The sequence below is a fragment of the Xiphophorus maculatus genome, chromosome 21, assembly GCF_002775205.1.
Source record: "Xiphophorus maculatus strain JP 163 A chromosome 21, X_maculatus-5.0-male, whole genome shotgun sequence".
Classification (NCBI taxonomy): Eukaryota; Metazoa; Chordata; class Actinopteri; order Cyprinodontiformes; family Poeciliidae; genus Xiphophorus; species Xiphophorus maculatus.
Window position 1 is genome coordinate 12,944,946 of NC_036463.1, and position 18,038 is coordinate 12,962,983.

The 18,038-nt window shown below is 36.8% G+C and overlaps 1 protein-coding gene across 3 annotated transcripts in view; it reads left to right on the forward strand.

Annotated features, from left to right (window-relative positions):
* Nucleotides 1-8,835: 8,835 nt before the first annotated feature.
* The window catches only part of neto1 (neuropilin and tolloid like 1), an 84,052-nt gene continuing 74,849 nt past the window's right edge, over nt 8,836-18,038 (forward strand). For all 3 annotated transcript variants that reach the window (XM_023326551.1, XM_023326553.1, XM_023326552.1), the window contains exons 1-4: nt 8,836-9,598; nt 10,070-10,129; nt 10,231-10,365; nt 12,012-12,260. In XM_023326551.1, coding sequence (XP_023182319.1) covers nt 9,571-9,598; nt 10,070-10,129; nt 10,231-10,365; nt 12,012-12,260 — 472 coding nt within the window. In that variant the 5' untranslated portion in view covers nt 8,836-9,570. The remainder of the gene's footprint in view (nt 9,599-10,069; nt 10,130-10,230; nt 10,366-12,011; nt 12,261-18,038) is intronic.

Genomic DNA, 18,038 nt, shown 5'->3' on the forward strand with positions numbered 1-18,038 from the left:
CCTCCTTCAGAATAATGGGTTCCAGCTGATTTCATCATGAGCTTTTATTGAATGCTGAAAAGATTGATTAAAACACAAGAATTACTTGCCTTGTAGCACAGTTGGACGTATTGATTTTTGCGGTGGTAAAAGGGAATTCCTGTTGTGTGAGGACTCCTCTACAGTGCAAGTTAGTATTACATTACACCCAAGTTATTAAAGAAACCCCTCAGGGAAAAAGAGAGTTTTGATATGATGTTAGCTTGGAAAAATAAAGTGTCATTAGTTGGTAGAAATGTTGTGTGCAGTGGACTTTATTTACGCGATAATAATAGCTGTTAAAGCCTTATACAACAAAGATGTGAATTTGAGGGTACACTGGACTACTATGAATATTTTCACAAGCATTAATTTTGACTATTACTCACCAGAATAATATATAAATAAAATCTAGTAGATATATTTTATTTTGGTAAATAACCGATTTTGGGTAAATAATATAAATACTGTCTACACTAGAGAGTATTTGGATTTCCAGTCAACATTCCTAAGCCAGGCCCATAGGTGGGTTTTTTATTTCTATAATTTCTTGATTACAAGTTTATAGTTTAATAGAAACTGAGAATTAAAAACATTATCCATGTAGAAAAACAAATGTTAAACCATTTTTGAATAAAGAAATAACAGGAATGTTTTATGTGCAAAGCAGCATGAGCTTTAATGTTGAATTTATCTCTGGGTAAAACATGCTGTAAACTTGTAAAATATGCAAGAAATGACTTGCTTACTTTTGTCCTAAACTCTCTTCAATATCTGCACTGTTAATATTTACACAAATGCACTTCAATTGATGGCTGATTAACAGGCTTTTGCTGAACTGCAATCATCTTAATCAGGTGTGTCGAAGCAGTGAAATATTTAAGACATACAGAGCAGTGTGCCTTGAGGTCCAGGGTTGCGAAACGCTCATTTTTTTTGTGAATCATACGAGTTTGTTGCTTTTAAGTGTGTCAGGTTTGTTCTTATTTTATGGAGTTTTTTTATTTTTAAATTTGTTTAACATTTATATTTTAATATAGCCTGTTATTCTTCCTAGCCAGCTGCTGGTGAGCCCTTCAACAGGTAATCATACAGTAGCTTCATCTGTGTTGGTATGAGCCTGAGTGCTTTCTATTCCCTATGGACTCCTGTTGGCCAAGGCTCTGTTAATTTCACAAACCACCTCGGCTATCTTTTCCGCTGCTGTCATTAATCATCTCTCTTTTCTCCTTACCTTTCCTCTTTTCTCCTCTACTCTACTACGCTCCCCCTCACCTCTTTTTCCACATTTTCTGTTATTTCCCTGCTCCACTCTGCATCTACTCTACTGCTGCTGTGTTCTCTGGCGTTTTGTATAAGTGGTGCAGTGATGAGATAAGACCAAAAGGGCCTAATGGCTAGAATGCAACCCAATTGAATTTTGAATCAACTGCATAAAATTAACAAGTGAAGGTTCTGTTACACTGCTGAGTTGCAGTTATAAACTATATAGTGACGGGTTTTGTTTTTTTACTTTTCTGATACAACTTCTAATTAGGTTGTAGTGCAAAACAATCTCTGTACCAGGTTAAAAAATGAGGCTCCATCCAATTTTGTCTTTATTTTACTGTAAACACACAGGCATGTTTTACATATTAGACTGATGTAAGATAAAATGAGTTTCTTATGTCTGAACGATAAGTTCACAATTCCAAAAAGTACAGAAAGTACAGGAAATTGAAATCTGAATAGCTACTGTAGATTTTAAAAATATATATACAAAAAAAATAGAAGAAAAAAATAAGCATCTTATGTGCCATCCTGACATGAAATATGGGCAATATGGCAAGAGTCGCATTCGGAGATGAATTATTCAGCTGCCATATTGGAAAAATTTGGTCTGGACTCTGACTCACTCATAGACCCATATATCATCATATCCCCTTCTAAGAAATCTGTAAATTAGTTTGTTTGCTTCTTATAGACCAATATTCATCTTGAATTGACATTTTCGTAATACAGAACAAGCTTTAACGCTACAGTATGTAACTTTTGAGCCAGATAATCCATGAAAAGCTCGAGCTCCTCCACTTCCTCCATGAGCTTCTACTGCTGTCTGAAGATGTCACAAAATTCTTATATTGACTACATAGCTTCGCTGGCTTTTCTGTCATATGATTTTATAATTATAAACTGAATATTGTTGACCAATTAATAACTGATATAATTTAAGTAGGAAGAGAAGAGTCTGAGTTTTCTGTCATGCTAAGAGTATTTTTAAGTTTCACAATGAAATTCTTGGACACATTTAAAATTTTGAAAATGTCATAATTCTTGCACATCTATTGAAGTCCATGATTGCTGACACTGTTAATTTTTTTTTTTATTTCTCACTTCACCTGACATTTATTCTGAAAAGCAAGAAAGCATGAGTTTCTGAACTCATCTTGACCTATTACCTCAGAGGAAATGTACACCTTACTGTGACATTTTCAACAGTGGTAGAAATCAGTGCCTTGTAACTGAGTGAAATGTACCATGCTCTCACAGTAAGGTGCCTCACAGGGATGTTTAAGTGTGAAAGGATCTCTACAACTGTTGTTTATCTCCAGACATTGGGGTAAATATGAAAGGTCATATTCTCATACTGCACAGAGCCCAGCAAGCATAGCAGCAAAAATGAGCTCCTTGCATGCCAGCTTTCCAGGACGTACATGAACTCAGTTTGGACTGTTACCCATCAGACTGCGATGAGTGAAAATTCAAAGAAAAAAGGAAAAATCATCTACAGCTTTGTAACAAATTATATGAGAATACCTTATTAATTTAATCTCTGCTAAAACAGTTAAGCTCATACTTCAAAAAACAGTTTACATATATAAAAATGGTCCCAGCATCAACATGTATGAAGTTTTATTTTTCAATATTTTTATAACAGCCGAACATTTTGCGTTTGGCTGTTCATTTACCTTATGGTAGAGAATCCTATCCTTATCAAACTTGCGATGGTATTTTCTTTTCCAATTAAAACAAACTGAGGGAGTGCAAGAACCTCCCAATTTCTATATTGACTCTACTTACTGTATGTAAAAATCCTGGTGCGGTTTTGATTATTTTGATGATAGCACTGTGCTGGAATGACCAAGAAACCACCAGAAACAATAAATCAGTCTTGCGTAACAAGAGCGGAGGATACATGCCATCAGTTTGAAACCATGCTTTTCAAATTGAATCCAGAAATGTCCGTATGATTTTCATCGACCACCTGACAGATGTAACCACATTAAAAACACCAAAGTAGACATTTTAAAAGGTTCTGAGGTTATAATAAAGTATTTTCTACCAGAGAAACAAAAGAAATCTAAATAAAAATGCTCAAAGAAGATCAACAAAGATTCCATAAAACACAATATCAAACTATTAGCTTTCATATAGACAAACAATCAAATGTTTATACTGACAGTTTTCACTGACCTGGAAGATTCTCCTCAAAAATCTTTGACAAATATAATTTTTTCTCTACTTTCTACCTGCATCACAAATGGGACAATAGCAAAGGCACTTCCCTTATGTACATGCCTTATCTGTTGTTGGTGGTACTTACAAAGTGCCACTACCTGGTGTCCATGGCACCCTGCCTAAATGGCTAATGAGGTCAAATGACAAATTACACAGTTGGTTTAACCAAGGGGAATGGGACTTCCTACAGCGAACAGATTGCAGAGGGCATGTTAGCCCAAATAGAGTGAAAAATCATTGCTTGCTTCATGCTGAAACACTGGACAGGGTGCTGAAAAATTGGTGTACAATGGCACTCTAAATTCCTCCCAGAGCTATAGCTAGAGCAGAAATCAAGCATGCCAATTTAGCAGATACTTAGGCTCATGGACGGTGCAGCTGCCCTTCTTTAGAGGAAGTAATTGCCGGATGGATAATACCTCCATGATTGACAGTTGAGCTGCACCACAAAAAGAAAGCTAAATGAGAAGCAGCTTAGAGGGAAAAAAATGAGTAAGTGGTTTGATCGTTTAAAAAGAAGATTTTCTCAAAAGGAACACTGAAAGTTAATCAGACAAACAAAGGAAGCAGCAACCTGACATTGAGAACTGCTGGTAAAGTGTTGGTTTCCAGGAATGAGTTGTTTTTTGGGGTTTTTTTGAATTGGCAATGCAGAGGGATCTGTATGTAAATACAATGGTATTTGACTTAGTGAAAACTAAAAAACACTGGCAGAACAGACAGCAGAGTGACAAAACAGATGGCAGAATGGGTAATTTAACAAAAAAAGCCATTGAGGAGTGGACCAAACTAAAGAGCTTAAGTACTGAGGGAGAGATGAAAGTGAGGAAGAAACCAAAGTAGATAATCAGATAAGAATGGAAAACAACTGAATGAAAGTGCAGGCAGAGGGAAATTAAAGGATAGGAAACAGCTGAGAAGGGAGCGAGCCAACAGGCTGAGAGAAAGGTGAAAGATAAAGAAAGCAGAGAAATTATGGGAAAAAACTTAAACTGACAAAATAAACAGAAGGAACGATAATCTAAAGAGAGAACTCCAACTGTACAAATAAGAGTTAAAGCATGAAAGTACTAACACAATGGAATAAGCTAAAATACAAGATCTAAGTAAATAAACAATAGAGAATGGAAAGCCAAATGAAATTAAAAGTTCAAACACCTGCAGATTATTACAAAAGGATGAAATAATAAGGAACTTTTTTCTCTAGTTTTTAAAATCAAATTAGCTTATTAAATTATTGATCATTTTAGAAATCCAGCATAAGCATTACAAATAGGAAATTGTTTTTTACTGCACATCTGATTAGTGATTACATTTATATTATTGTCCTTCACAAAATACTTACAGTAATGTGCTTGAAAAGGCACAGCACATTTTTTTCCTTAGATTTATGTAAATATATTTCCTTTTGCTGGTATGATTAAGAGTGTTTATGCACATTTCCGTTTGTTTTATAATTCAAAACACCTTGATGGGTTTTTTTGAGCGCATACAAGGAAAAAAAACAGAAGGAGAGAAAGTGAGAGACAGCAAGAGAAGAGACAGAGAGAGAGAGAGAGAGAGAGAGCACCAAGGGATTTGAAATCGGATTAGGAATTTCAAACCAACAAAAGCAGCTCAGCAAAAATGATGCCACAGGTAGTTTATGTGACTATCATCTGATGGCATTTTTTTCCTGCTGGTGCTCCAGGTGCACAGCCAGGATAAATGCAGTCTATCAACACAGACCCAGACAACTAATGCAGCATAAAGAGCAGAACAGACTTTGTTCCATACCTGCAAAACAAAATCAAAAAACCAAAACGTTTCTTGGTGCTGGGTTCTACTTAATGAACAAGATACCTTGAATAACAAATACTTTTTCTTCTCTCCTTTTTCTTTTTTAGGTCAGCACATTTCTTGATGCATCACTAATAGGGTTAATTCGAGTCCCATTGGCCAGGAGGCATTAGTCTAAGAGTTTATCCGCTTTAGGGGTGTCCCCTGTTACATTGACAAAGGAAAACTGGCAGTGTCACACTAAAGGTGCATACTTAATGTACTCAACAGACCTTGGTCCAGCCAAATGGACACAATGACAAATATTTTTGCTTTTTTGAAAACATAACAGATTAGCCAACCTGTTATTGTGGGATCTAAGTGATCTTCATCAGTTCTGTCTAAGGGGGCGTGAGCAAATACAACATATCCAGCGTGAAGGAGACAAATATTTTTGGAGAAAATGAAACAAGTGATGGGGCACAGGATGTGCAATGGTTCCCTTGTGGGCTGGATGCAAGTAAAGCATGTGGTTTCGAGAGATAGATGCATCCCAGTTACATTCATCCAAATGATGACTAACAATCTTGACTACCCAGCAGATTTATCTGAATTTATTAAGGTAGTGAAAAGGGAAGTTGGTAGAAACTTTTGTTCTTGTTTTGTATGCATGTATGTGTCCTAAATCCCAAGTCTCTTTAAATCATTGTCCATAACAGATGCAAAGAGCTCTGAGATTCCCCATATGTATGTTTAAGTCAGTGTGGCACCTGCACGGTGTGCATTATTGCTGCCGAACTGAATCAATTTAAGAATACAATGTAAAAACTAAATCTCCTGGGTATGAATTTTGCTATTAAGTTTATATTTTACAAAAAATACCACAGGGATTTAAAGACAAAGTTGCTGTACTCCAACATAAAAACCTCCACTGATCAAAACTGGTGAGGTAAAATCAACCAGTATGTGCAAAGAGAGACTGAGGCCAATGCTGCGTCTGCAGCAGGAGTATCAGAAGATGGATATTGTCTCCTGAGTGCCAAGACTATTTTTGGGCTCCTGAGCCCCTGAGTTGTCCCTGAGCACCCTCTGATCAGCTTTGTCATCAGGTGCGAGAGCCGCTGCACTCAGTGAAGGAGCGTATAGGTACATTCTGACATGATTGTCTTGGGAAAGTAATCTCGCAAGTTTGAGATAAAAAATAAATAAATGTAAAAAGTGATCTTTCTCATCCAACATCATTAATCTTTCACTTTTTAATGTAGAGTTTAGAAATGTGGAAAGTACACTATTCATGTAAACCAAGAGCTGAGTTGCAGCAAAGCTCAAGAACAGTTAAATGTTTAATGATACGTCCCAGAGAGGCTGTATTGACAAATGAAACTGACATATTCACACTGCTCTGATAAATTAAAGATCTGCTTGTAGTTTTTGTCTGTTTATGAGAGCTGAACTTCAAAAAGCAATTAATTTCTATTGCTTTTCCCATTCTGGCATGTTTGGGAAAAGCAATAGAAATTCTCTTCCAGAGAATTACTATGTCCAAGCACATAATAATTTTATTTATTTATTTTTTATAATAATAATAATAATAATAATAAAAACCTCTTATGAAGTTTCAGCCAAATTTTCCTTTCAAAACTCAATACTTTTCCAGACTTTTTCTTTTTAGCTTTACAGGAATAACACTGATGGAATAGTGACAAATTATTCACCTATTGTTTTGTTTGCTGATCTGCATTTTCCAGAAATCATAGACAACTGAAGTTTACTCACAATCAAGTAGGATGGTAAAGGCTGTTCCACTCTTTTTTTGGCATCTCAATCAGTTTACACCAGCTCTCTCTACATTTAATACTAATGTTTTAAGGACAGCAGCGCAAAATATTTTATTTGTCAAAAGATCGGATAGTCAGTTGAGATTGCTTTTTTCAATTGTTGCTTGTGAACATAGTATTTTCTTCAGAAAACTAAAATGTCAAAAATTAAATCTTGCATCACATACAATGGTTAAACGTGTCATGTGTCTTGTGGAACCCAAAATGACATTCCACACATTTTGTAGTGTTAAGCATGCAGTTTCAGCGTTTGACTTTCAGAGCTATTGCAACAACAGATTTAATAGTTTCAACTCTTGGAAGGAGTCAACACCAGTTCTGATAAGAACCAAACAGATTTGTTATTATTGAATTACCACTATTACCACTCAGACCTCATGAAATCTTGCAACCAGTTGGATAAATATTTTACTTCTGGTGCGGCAAAACTTAGATAAAGGATATTATGTAAATATAAATCAATGTCATTGCAAAATGCATTGTCCCCATGTAGTGTCAATCAGATTAGTTTACACCTTATTGTGGAAGTGAAGGAAGCTGGAATTTAACCCACAACTTTCTTAATGCAACAAAAGCGCTCTTCCAGAGAATTACTATGTCCAAGCACAATAATGAAAAGTTGAGTGGAAGAAAAAAGTATGGTACGAATATGCACAAGCACTAGAAACAATTGTGAAGCCTGTCCAAGACCTTTGTGTAGATGAAAAAGGCATGGAGTGTGCCAAGAGTCAGAACTTTATGAGACACCACACACAAAGATATATCCAAACCATGGCCACAAAAGTAACATTCCTTGCCTCAACACACACCTAAAACAGGGGTAGTGTTTCAATACATATTATTGGGACAAATATGTAAAAGGACTAGATTTGCTCAATGTTTCAATTTTTTTTTCCAGATGAGTCACACTTGAAGTTTTCCTAGTCAGTGACGATACGGGGACCCATTTCATCTGCTGCCATTGCTCCACTGTGTATCATCAAATCCAAAGACCAGTCATCCACCAGGAAGTTTAAAAGCATTTCATGCTGACAATCTACCTCTGCTGACTGTTGCTTTTATTTTTCAGTAGGACCTGGCACCTGTCACACAAACAATACTACTTTCTCTAATGTCTCTGGTTACCACTGTGCTTGCCTGACCAGCAGTGAAGACTTGCTGATGCACAATCACTGCCACCTGGTCATCTTCAACACCTCAACACAGCCAAGAGGTTCCACTGCCTCCATGCCACACTTCAGTAGTCCAGGAGTTCATGCATTTTTTTTTTTACACTAGTTCTTATTAAATATTAAAATGTTTGGAGACACTGCCTGTAAGCTATTATCCACATAAACTGAAATAAAAGGTTTAACTTTAAGACTGTGACGGATGTTTATGTATAAGACGTTTTTTTTTTTTATTTGTTTGTTAAATTTTATTATATTCTGATTTGCTGAAATGCACCTGCATTATTTTATTGTTACAATTAACCTTAAAAATTCGCCATTATGTTCAGCTTTGATTTGAAGAAGGAATAGTTGTTAAATGATTTTTCAGTGATAAACAAACAGTATATACACGGTGTATATAGATACAGTATATATAGCTACGTGCATTTTCGTGGGGTACATAGCTCACTTACGCACCGCGGTGTATTATTGTTGTTTTTGTTTTGTTTATCACTTGTTTCTCGCGCGTGCAGCCGATCCCGCAGCATGCTGTGGTAGAAGTTCACAAAGCGCGCGTGAAAGGCAGCGTGATGGTCGTGGCGCATTGGATCTTTAAACAGTCGGTGCCAAACGCAGACAAGGAAAGAATCGAAAGGAGGAGGGAGATCACGCATTTACCCCTGCTGACTCTCCATTTGACAGAAGCCAATGCAGAGAGGCGCACTCAGATCACTACAGACAACCTTCTGAGAGAAAACGCCGCATGAAATCCCACCTATTATGTAGGCTACACAACTCGTTTGTCTTTTTTTCTTTCCTCTGGACAATTTTACGCACCCCGGAAGACTAAAGAAAACGCCGCAGAGATGAGTGTTGCGCGGTCTGGTGTGCTTCTGAAGGATTCCCGCTCCTGATATAGGGACCAAAGAGGACAAAACGAGGCTTTTTTTTTTCTCCCTAAAGAAGATCGCAAATGTGGAGCGATTAGAAAAGGGCTGATGAAGGGACTATTAATCCTTTCAGTGCATCAAAAGCACCAAGGGGCATTAGAAGCGTTTGGATGGAAATCGGAACTGTTTTTGGTTTTATATGAAACTGGTGATTAATTCTTATGAGTTTTTTTTTCTTCTCTTCAACTTCACAGATTTAAGGAGGGTTTTTTTCTTTCTTCCTTCCGGTAAGAGGTTTTATAAAAGTGTGAATTAGCAAGAAAAATCCTTCTCATCTTTGACTTTTTTTTTCTTCAAGTTTTTTCTAAATCTAAATGGAATTAGTTGAGTGTGAAGCCGTTTGTGAAAGAAACAGACATGGTACATGGGCACAGCTTCCTTCACGGTAAGACACTATAACTGAAGCACACTTGCTCCTATGTCTTATTTTTTTCTTTATAGCCTTAACTCAATTTAAAAGGAACGCTAAGTAGCCTATACCAGAAACAAATCAAGCTGAAATCATTGTTTAGCTAAATAATGGTAGGGCTGCATTTTGCAGCCTGCAATTTTACCAGTGAAGGTCATAACATAAGTTCTCGCTGCATGTTCTTTTAAATATTTAAAATTAAAATCAAACAAGTTCAAAAGAGAAGTAATTCTGTTATGTTATTGCGCATGTCTCATACCTATCTTTTGGTTATATTTTGAAAAATCATCTTTAGTGTGTAAAAAAGAAAATAATAAAAAAAATTATTCACATTGCTGAAGTGAGCCAGTATCAGGAATCTGAACTGTGCCGTCTCAAACCTAAAAAAAAAGGGGGGGGGGAAGGAGCCAAACAATAAAATATGTATTGTTCTTTCTGATCTTACAGTTGTGGCAAGTCTACTCATACTCGGGTTGTCTGGGGCAACAAAAAAGGATACGGCTACAGGTAATCTCAACAACAAAAATGTATATTTTTATAGTCCTTGCAAAGCTTCATTTATCACTGATTTGTTTTTGTTCTTTTTGTTTTTTTGTATGAATCTTTAGTGAAAAACAATTCTGGAGTAAAGCCTGCAGGTCAGTGTGGAGCGTGGGTAAAAGAAGCAGAAGGAGGACTCTTCACCTCCCCCAATTACCCAAACAAATACCCCCCCAACACAGAGTGTGTTTATATCCTTGAAGGTGAATATGATCATGACACGCAATAGCGGAAATAGAAAAAAACACCAGGTGTTTTAAATATGATTTCTCTCCACCCTCCTACTCTCCCCCAAATAGAGCACTCCTATAGTTTTTATTCTGAGTAAACGACTAGTAAGACATGCTCATAGAGAATTGTTTTTATGCAGAAAGATGTTTTACCAAAGAGAGATACCATTTACGGTGGGACCAGTGGGGTGTTATGTTAAAATTGACTTTTTGAGCTTTATATCATGTTATAATGTTATTATTATTATTATTATTAGTAGTAGTAGTATTAGTATTAGTATTTTAATCAAAAACATACCTGGTGGAGTGTTGCTTTGATTCTTTCATGCATGTTTGCGAAATCCTTTAATCTGTCATGGTAGCCATTTTGGGGGTGCCTAAGCGCTTGCTCTCACAAAGCTCCTCCTTGCAGCTGCCGTTCCCAGCTAAGCTTCCACCCCTCAGGTCACGCCTCCCACACACAGTTTCTCCAGACTAGTAGCAGCAGCATTTGACAAACACCTGGTGGAACTTGTGTCTGCTGAGCTCATCATCCAAACTACTTCTCAGTCTAATGCTCCTAAGAATGGTTGTAAACAATGTCATGGAGGAGCAATGTTTTTATTACGTGCTAAAGGCAGAGTATCGGAAAGAGCACAAGCTTCTTAAAGAGACACAGGCTATTATCGGTGTGTCAAATTGCGATGTCAAGTTATTTTTTTTTAGCATTTTTATAACAACTGAACATAACATAGCTAATTGATTATACTATAAATTGGCACTATGTTTGAGGAAGATACGCAATACTCTCCATTTAACTTCAGTGAGACCTGAAGATCCATTTTAAATTAGAATAAAGGCATTATAATACAACCACTTCCTGTAACGAGATGATGAAAACATGCTGGGTTGAAAAGAGCCCTCAAATATTTTCAAAACCATTTTTTCTGTTTACACATGTATAGATGCGATCTGTTTTCATATACAGTAGATGTTTTCCTAATTTAAAAAAATTAAATCTGTGTAGAATATTTAATTCCAGGTTTAAGTCAATTTATATTTGTCTAATTTTCAAATGTAAAATACTGATTCAAAAAAATACATATGGCATAGAATGATCCATTTCAAGTTTGATAAGTTTAGGTATTTGGATTGGATGATCAAATCTAGACCAGCTTTCTAAAATAAGTGTAAATTTTCAGTGCTAACAGTTAGCCAGTTGAATATATTCACTTTGTTTACAAATTTCCTTTTTTCTACCAAGTTCACAAAATGCTACCACATAAACAATACAAGAGTGCTGAGCATTTCTTCAGTGCTTTTGTAGCTGAGTTGCAGCATGGTAACTCAAGAACTACTTCCTGTCCTGCTTCAAGAATCTCAAACATACAGGTTATTAATGTTAATACTCAGGTTTATATTCAAGACAAATAACTTCATTGAATACTGATACATTGGTGAGAAAGGTTTTGCTTTGATGAGAAAGATAATTGTGTTTCAATGTCACAAAAAGCTTGTAGAAAATCTCATTACCCCCAAGCTACTTAAACAGCTAGAGTTGTTATCAATACCAATGAAAATATTGACTCCACTGTATGAGACGATACTTTGTGCTTATTACTTTTCAATTTATTTTCCAGCTCCCCCAAGACAGTGCATTGATCTACACTTCGAGGACAATTATTCCATTGAGTCCTCTTGGGAATGTAAATTTGACAACATTGAGGTTCGCGATGGACCGTTTGGCTTCTCCCCGATACTTGGGCGGTACTGCGGTCAGCACAGCCCACCAGATATCAGGAGTAGTGGCCGATACCTGTGGATAAAATTTGTGACGGATGGAGAACTGGAAGGGGTGGGATTTTCAGCAAGTTACAACTTCACAGCAGGTATGTATGTCTTTTATAAAGCATTGCCATTTTTCATAATTGTTTCTCTGCTTTTATTTCCCTTTTGCTTATAGACTCAAAAAAAAAAACATCCCAAAGACCTCAGTCCCTGTGTTGCTTTTCTTGATCTTTTGGAAGATGCTTAATACTTTTAATTCATTGCTCAACCATTGGTACAAGTCATTGGTAAGCTTGCAATAGGATTATCCTGGTACTTTCCTACTTGTTGTTTCTGGCACTGATTGAGAGAAACATCACTATTCTCCAGTTTATAAAAATCCCCTGCATATACTTTATTCTACATGTTTTACTTCAGTTGCATGTCACACTTTTGCTTAGCTTTTCTCACTCGACAAATTATGTGGTCTGGGGTAAACAAGGAGGGAAAAAAAGGACCCGGACGACAGGTTTATCTTAATTGAAGTGATGGGTGGGACTCATTTGGGATATCAGGCAGATTCTCTATTTTTTGCGAAAGGCGCTTATCTTTTGTCTTTCTTGTGAGTGAAGGCAAGGTTTTCTAGCCTTCTTTAAACCCATGGACAGGGCAAAATGAAGTGAGAGTGGCAGTACTCCACTGCATTATGAAGCAGATAAGAAACTCTGGAGAAGTTACTCCACACTAGTGTGACTGAAAAAGTACAATGAAATAAAAAAGTGGTTTTGAAATGTCTCTTGTCAATAACTTGATATACTGCAATGTCATTGCCAGCTTATTACTATCCACATCAATCAGAATTATAGAACGTGTTTAGCGGACAGTTTTGTAATTGTTATATTCCTTCACCTGCATTTTACTCAGTTTTTAAAAAGAACAATAAGATTTTGACTCTTGAGAGGCAAAGTGCCAAAAATCCCAAGGTTGTCTTTCTATGTCTCTTCTGCCCCTTCATGGGCATAATGCTATTGGGCATTAAGGGTTTGTCAATCGTTTATGTGATGAACATGCTTGGAGTACAAAGACCTTTTGTTCAATAAACATGGAATCACCTTCTGGCTATTGAGGAGAAAGCGGCTGAGCAGAACAGGGGCTAAAGATTTATTGGTAATGACTGCTGTTATTGAGAAATCAGAATGCCTGAGTCCTTTGTGGCAAATTACTATGAAGTGGCACGGCTAGTAGCAATGAAATCCGTCCGTTTCATGCAGCCCCAATAAATGTCCCATTGTTATACAGTTGTGTGTTGTGTTTTTAAATGTGATTTAGCAGGAAGGCAAAGAAAACTTATGTTCAGTTTAATGAAATTAATAAAAATCCATCCATTTTCTAATTCATGAACTGCAGTGACAAATAAGCCATACCACTTTTTTGTGCAATGTGCATTTCAAGGATTGTTTCTTCCCTCCGCTTAACTTGGGCGTCTCATCGAAAAAAATTGCTGAGAGAAAAGAAAAAGGCCTCTCATCTTGATAGAAAATATCTGTGGCGTATAATTTGCATAATTAAAGAAGATAAAAGTCTTGAATTCACTCGACTTGATACTCTGAAATCTGGGAATATGAATAGTGTCTTGCATCTGCAGCTGCTCTCTTCGCAACGCCTTTTCAAACGGCCCTCTGATGAATGGGAATGTAGTGGCAAAGAAAGGCGACATGAATCTGTACCTCTTAGTTTCTTTCCTCAGAAATTTTAGAAACCGTTTTCCTCCTTTTTCTTTAATTTCCTACTTTTCAAAGCTATATGCCCTTAATGACTTTAAATACTAAGTGCTCACAGTGGGCTGTGCTTTAAAATGCAATGGTTTCTTAAAGTTCTTTGGATCTCCACCCCTACAGTGCTCTACCATCCACCAATTACAATCTCACTGACAATGTTTTGTGAAATATTTATTTTGCTGTGTTCTTCCCTGCAAACATCTAACTTGAGAGTTGGAGATTGTATCCTTATATTATTTAGTTTTCTATTAAATAACATAGACACATTGTCTGAAAATTTAAATATTATATGACAGCAATAACAAATTTAAAACTAACCAGAAATGTCAGGCTTCTAAAAAGTATACTAATTTCTCTGTTCTCAATACTTGGTTTGGCCTCCTTTTCCATGAATTACTGCATCAACACATATGTTTTGGTACCTTTGCCAATGTGGACAGCCTATTCCTACTGGATAATGAAATCAGCGTCTCCATAAAGAATGTCAGTAGAAGGAAGGATGAAGTGCTTAAAATGTCATGGTCAATGGGTCTGTTGACTGTGGACTTCAGAAAGCACAGTGGACCAAGACCTGATGACATAGCACCCCAAGTCATCATTGACTGTGAAAGCATCTCCATGTGGATTGTGTCCCTCTCCACTCTTCTTCTAGACTCTGGTGCCTTGATTTGCAAATGATATGCAAACTTTACTTCTCTGTGAAAAGAGGACTTTGGACAACTGAACAAGATTCCAGTTTCTTTTTCTCCTTGGCCCAGGAGAAAAAATGATTTGAGTGAACTAGCTTGTTTTAGTGACTGTGAATTAAATCGCAATTTGCATAATTTAAATTAACATTTTTGCCCATTCTGCCATAAACATTCCTTTGTTCAGTGCTGAAAGAATTCTTCAAAATTCAAACCTTCAGTCATAAGAAGTCAAACATTACCTATAATTTGCACTAACAGCCTCTAACTTTTTACAGCACTAACTTGATTTATCCACTAACGTAATTTAACCAACTCTTATCAATTAGGAAGCGGAATAACACATCAGACTATTCCTTTGAGTTAGTCTTAGTTAAGGTTATGTTTTTCTTGACAGACTTCAACTTCACAGGAAAACAAATGTGTTACATTATCGCAGGCACTTTTGCAAGTGCAAGACTTGAATACAGTATGCTCAATAGAGAAATTACAGAACACAGGAACTGTGGTGGAAGTGTGCAAGTGTATATGTGCGATCCTAGGGCTATTTGAGTATTTGAAAAGCATACTGCTTTTTTGTTGTTCTAGAGCACTTTTACCAGAGAATCCTGTGGATGTTATATTTAGTAATATGTTCCAGCACCTTAAGCCATATTTGCAGAGTCAAACACTGCCACTACTAAAGATACCTCCATGGAGCACTTTGTGAAGGATTTGGGGTGATATACAGTGTCTGTCCCTGGTACTTTAAATATGTTGTCCTAAATTCTACTTGTTTAAAAAGTTTTTATCTCTAAAAATTTAAATCCACCTTTAAAAATTGTATTTAAATGGGTGATTAAAAGATATAAAAAGAAAAATCAAACATTTTCATTTATATGGAAAAAATGTCAGAAGAAGTATTACTGAAACTTATCAACACCCTTACGATGTTATGAAATGATTCCTAATAATTAAAAACCTGATCACGACTCGTAATTAAGGTGACTGACTTATGCAAGAGAAAAAGTCAATCCAAGTTCTAGCTGCACTTTGAAATAAAATGAGTCAAGTGGCATTTAGGATTATGGCTAGAATAGGATATGTGGGCCTATCATCAAGAAGCCAGCATTATGATATTGAGCCTAGATGGGCTCACACTGGGAAATTGGAAATTGAACCATGGAGATTGACTCGTAGCTCTTGGAAGTAACCCACTTCAGCAGCACCATTGCTGTGACTGGATAAAAAGTCAGGCAACTTCTGATTTTCACATCTCCCTCCAAAGGCATTTGCCAGTGGCAGCCTGTGACATTTCATTGTTTGTGTTTCATTTTGTTTTAATTGTTCTGAACAAACTGTCTCAGATTCCCAGTGGATAAGGACCTTTACCAGACTGTAAAAGACAAAGAGAAAGAGAAAGAGAGAGAGAGAGGGAGAAATTTAGGGATTCATGTGATTTATTTGTTTTGTAAGAAAATGTGAGAAAAAAATGTCTTATGTGGTGCTATTATGAGAGGGATTTTGTCTTGTATTGTAATCTTCAGAGAATGTGTGGCAATCCATCCTTAAGAATGTGATTGTTTATCTTGTTGGAATCAGAGGTCAGGTCATTTGGTGACCCACAAACCCGATTCTTAAGGCTCATGAATTCTCTTAACCAGCAGACCCAAGTCAGTTTGTATGCTATAAGCCATAGTGCAGTTCTGTGTTTTTATTTTGTGCTTTGTTGCTTCCCCAAGCTTTTCTGGGATGTTAGTTTTCTTCAGGTGCCACTGTAGGACACCTTTGTAAAGTAAATCCATCTTGTTTGCACATTCCTGCATGATATCCTTGGACACGCTCGCAAAACGGCCAGCCAAGCATTACTGGAGCGCTACCACAAGTGTAAAAGTTTCAGCTATCTCAGCCCTTCATAACAACATATATGAGGTCATTTGGAACTGCTGCTGATTTAGGTATATTTGTCATGTGTTGCACCCATAAAACAAAACTATGATTACAATAGCTCTGTGTACTTTTCGTCCTGTCAGATATTTTCTGACCAGAAAAGTTATTTTGTTTCAGTTGACCAGAAGTAGGGGTGGACATGCAAGTGGAGATATCTGGATCCAAGAAATATATGAATGTTACTTTGCTGTATAAATAGTTTAACTGTTGCACAGAGTTCAATTTGGTGTTTTATCTACAAGGACTGTGGACTGTTCATAGGCAAAGCCAGGGGCTGGTTGATAAAGCTCTACGTCCTTTAAGCTAATGCTGTTTACAACTTGACTTGTGATCTACTGCAGGTTGTCAAGGGGTGGGTTACAAGTTTATATTCATCAGCAAAATCAATCTTTTGTACTATAAAAGCTCTGATTTTAGTTTTGGCTTTAACATGAGGAAGGTTTAGTAGATTGCCATTGGTTATTGTTTTAAAGTAAATGAATTGATTCAAAAATGGTTCAGTTTATTTTCTCTCAGTCGGGCTCCAGTGTTGTTCATTTGGTAAACTCAAATCTACTGGTAAAAATTGGAAGGGAAAGGATTCACTTTATAGTTTGAAACTTCTCTGAATGAGCTGGATCAATGTAGTCAATCTCATTAAATCCCAGAACAAAAACACTATAAAAATCTTTCTTTCCAATAATTACTCTTTCTATTATTATGCTAGATGGGAGGTTTTTTTCCCAATTGTTCAGAATGGCATGCCTTGTTCTAAGGGAGTGTCTTTAATTTTCTATGCTACCAGAAAATACCCGAGTTGTTTTCAAAGAGTACACGCTTTCCCATTTGACTTTTTTGCACTGTCTTTAAGCTTTTTTTGTTTTAGAATTCTGTCAGCCTCAATATTAGAAGAATGACTATGGTCTTATGTATAAAGGAAAGAATAACAGGTGTTAACATTTGTTCTCTCCTTTCTCTCCCCTGTGTTATTGCAAAAAGAGTTAGATAGGAGCAAGTTAGCATTGCAATCACATGTCTTGCAGCTGTGGAAGAGGTCAGCTTTACCCACTCTCTCCTGACCCATCCCTTTGCTCTTTCTTTTTCAGATAACAGTACTCCTTTTCTTCTCTCATCACCATAGGAGTGGTTTTTCTTTCTTCTTCTTTTTTTTTTATTTGGCCCACAGTGGCTTTAAATATTGCATTCGGGTCAGATGTGGCACAAGTACAGAATTCTTATTTCATTTTCAGGCAGATTTGGTCCAGACCCGGACCGGATCAGAGCCAAAGCCTTTTTCGCAGGTGTCAGGCAGCCTCATGATCCCAGCCCAACCCAGAGCTGGCGCATGTGCATAAACCCTCTGGTGACTACTATGCGGATCTGGAGCCTTAACGGATTTGGCCCGCATCAGAATGCTGTAGGTTTTGTCTGTGCCTCTACCTGTGTATAGACACAGAGATAGATGTCAGTCTCTGCTTGTCAGTGTTGGGTGCAGCCTGTGTACATGTTTGGTGGGACCAGCTGAAAG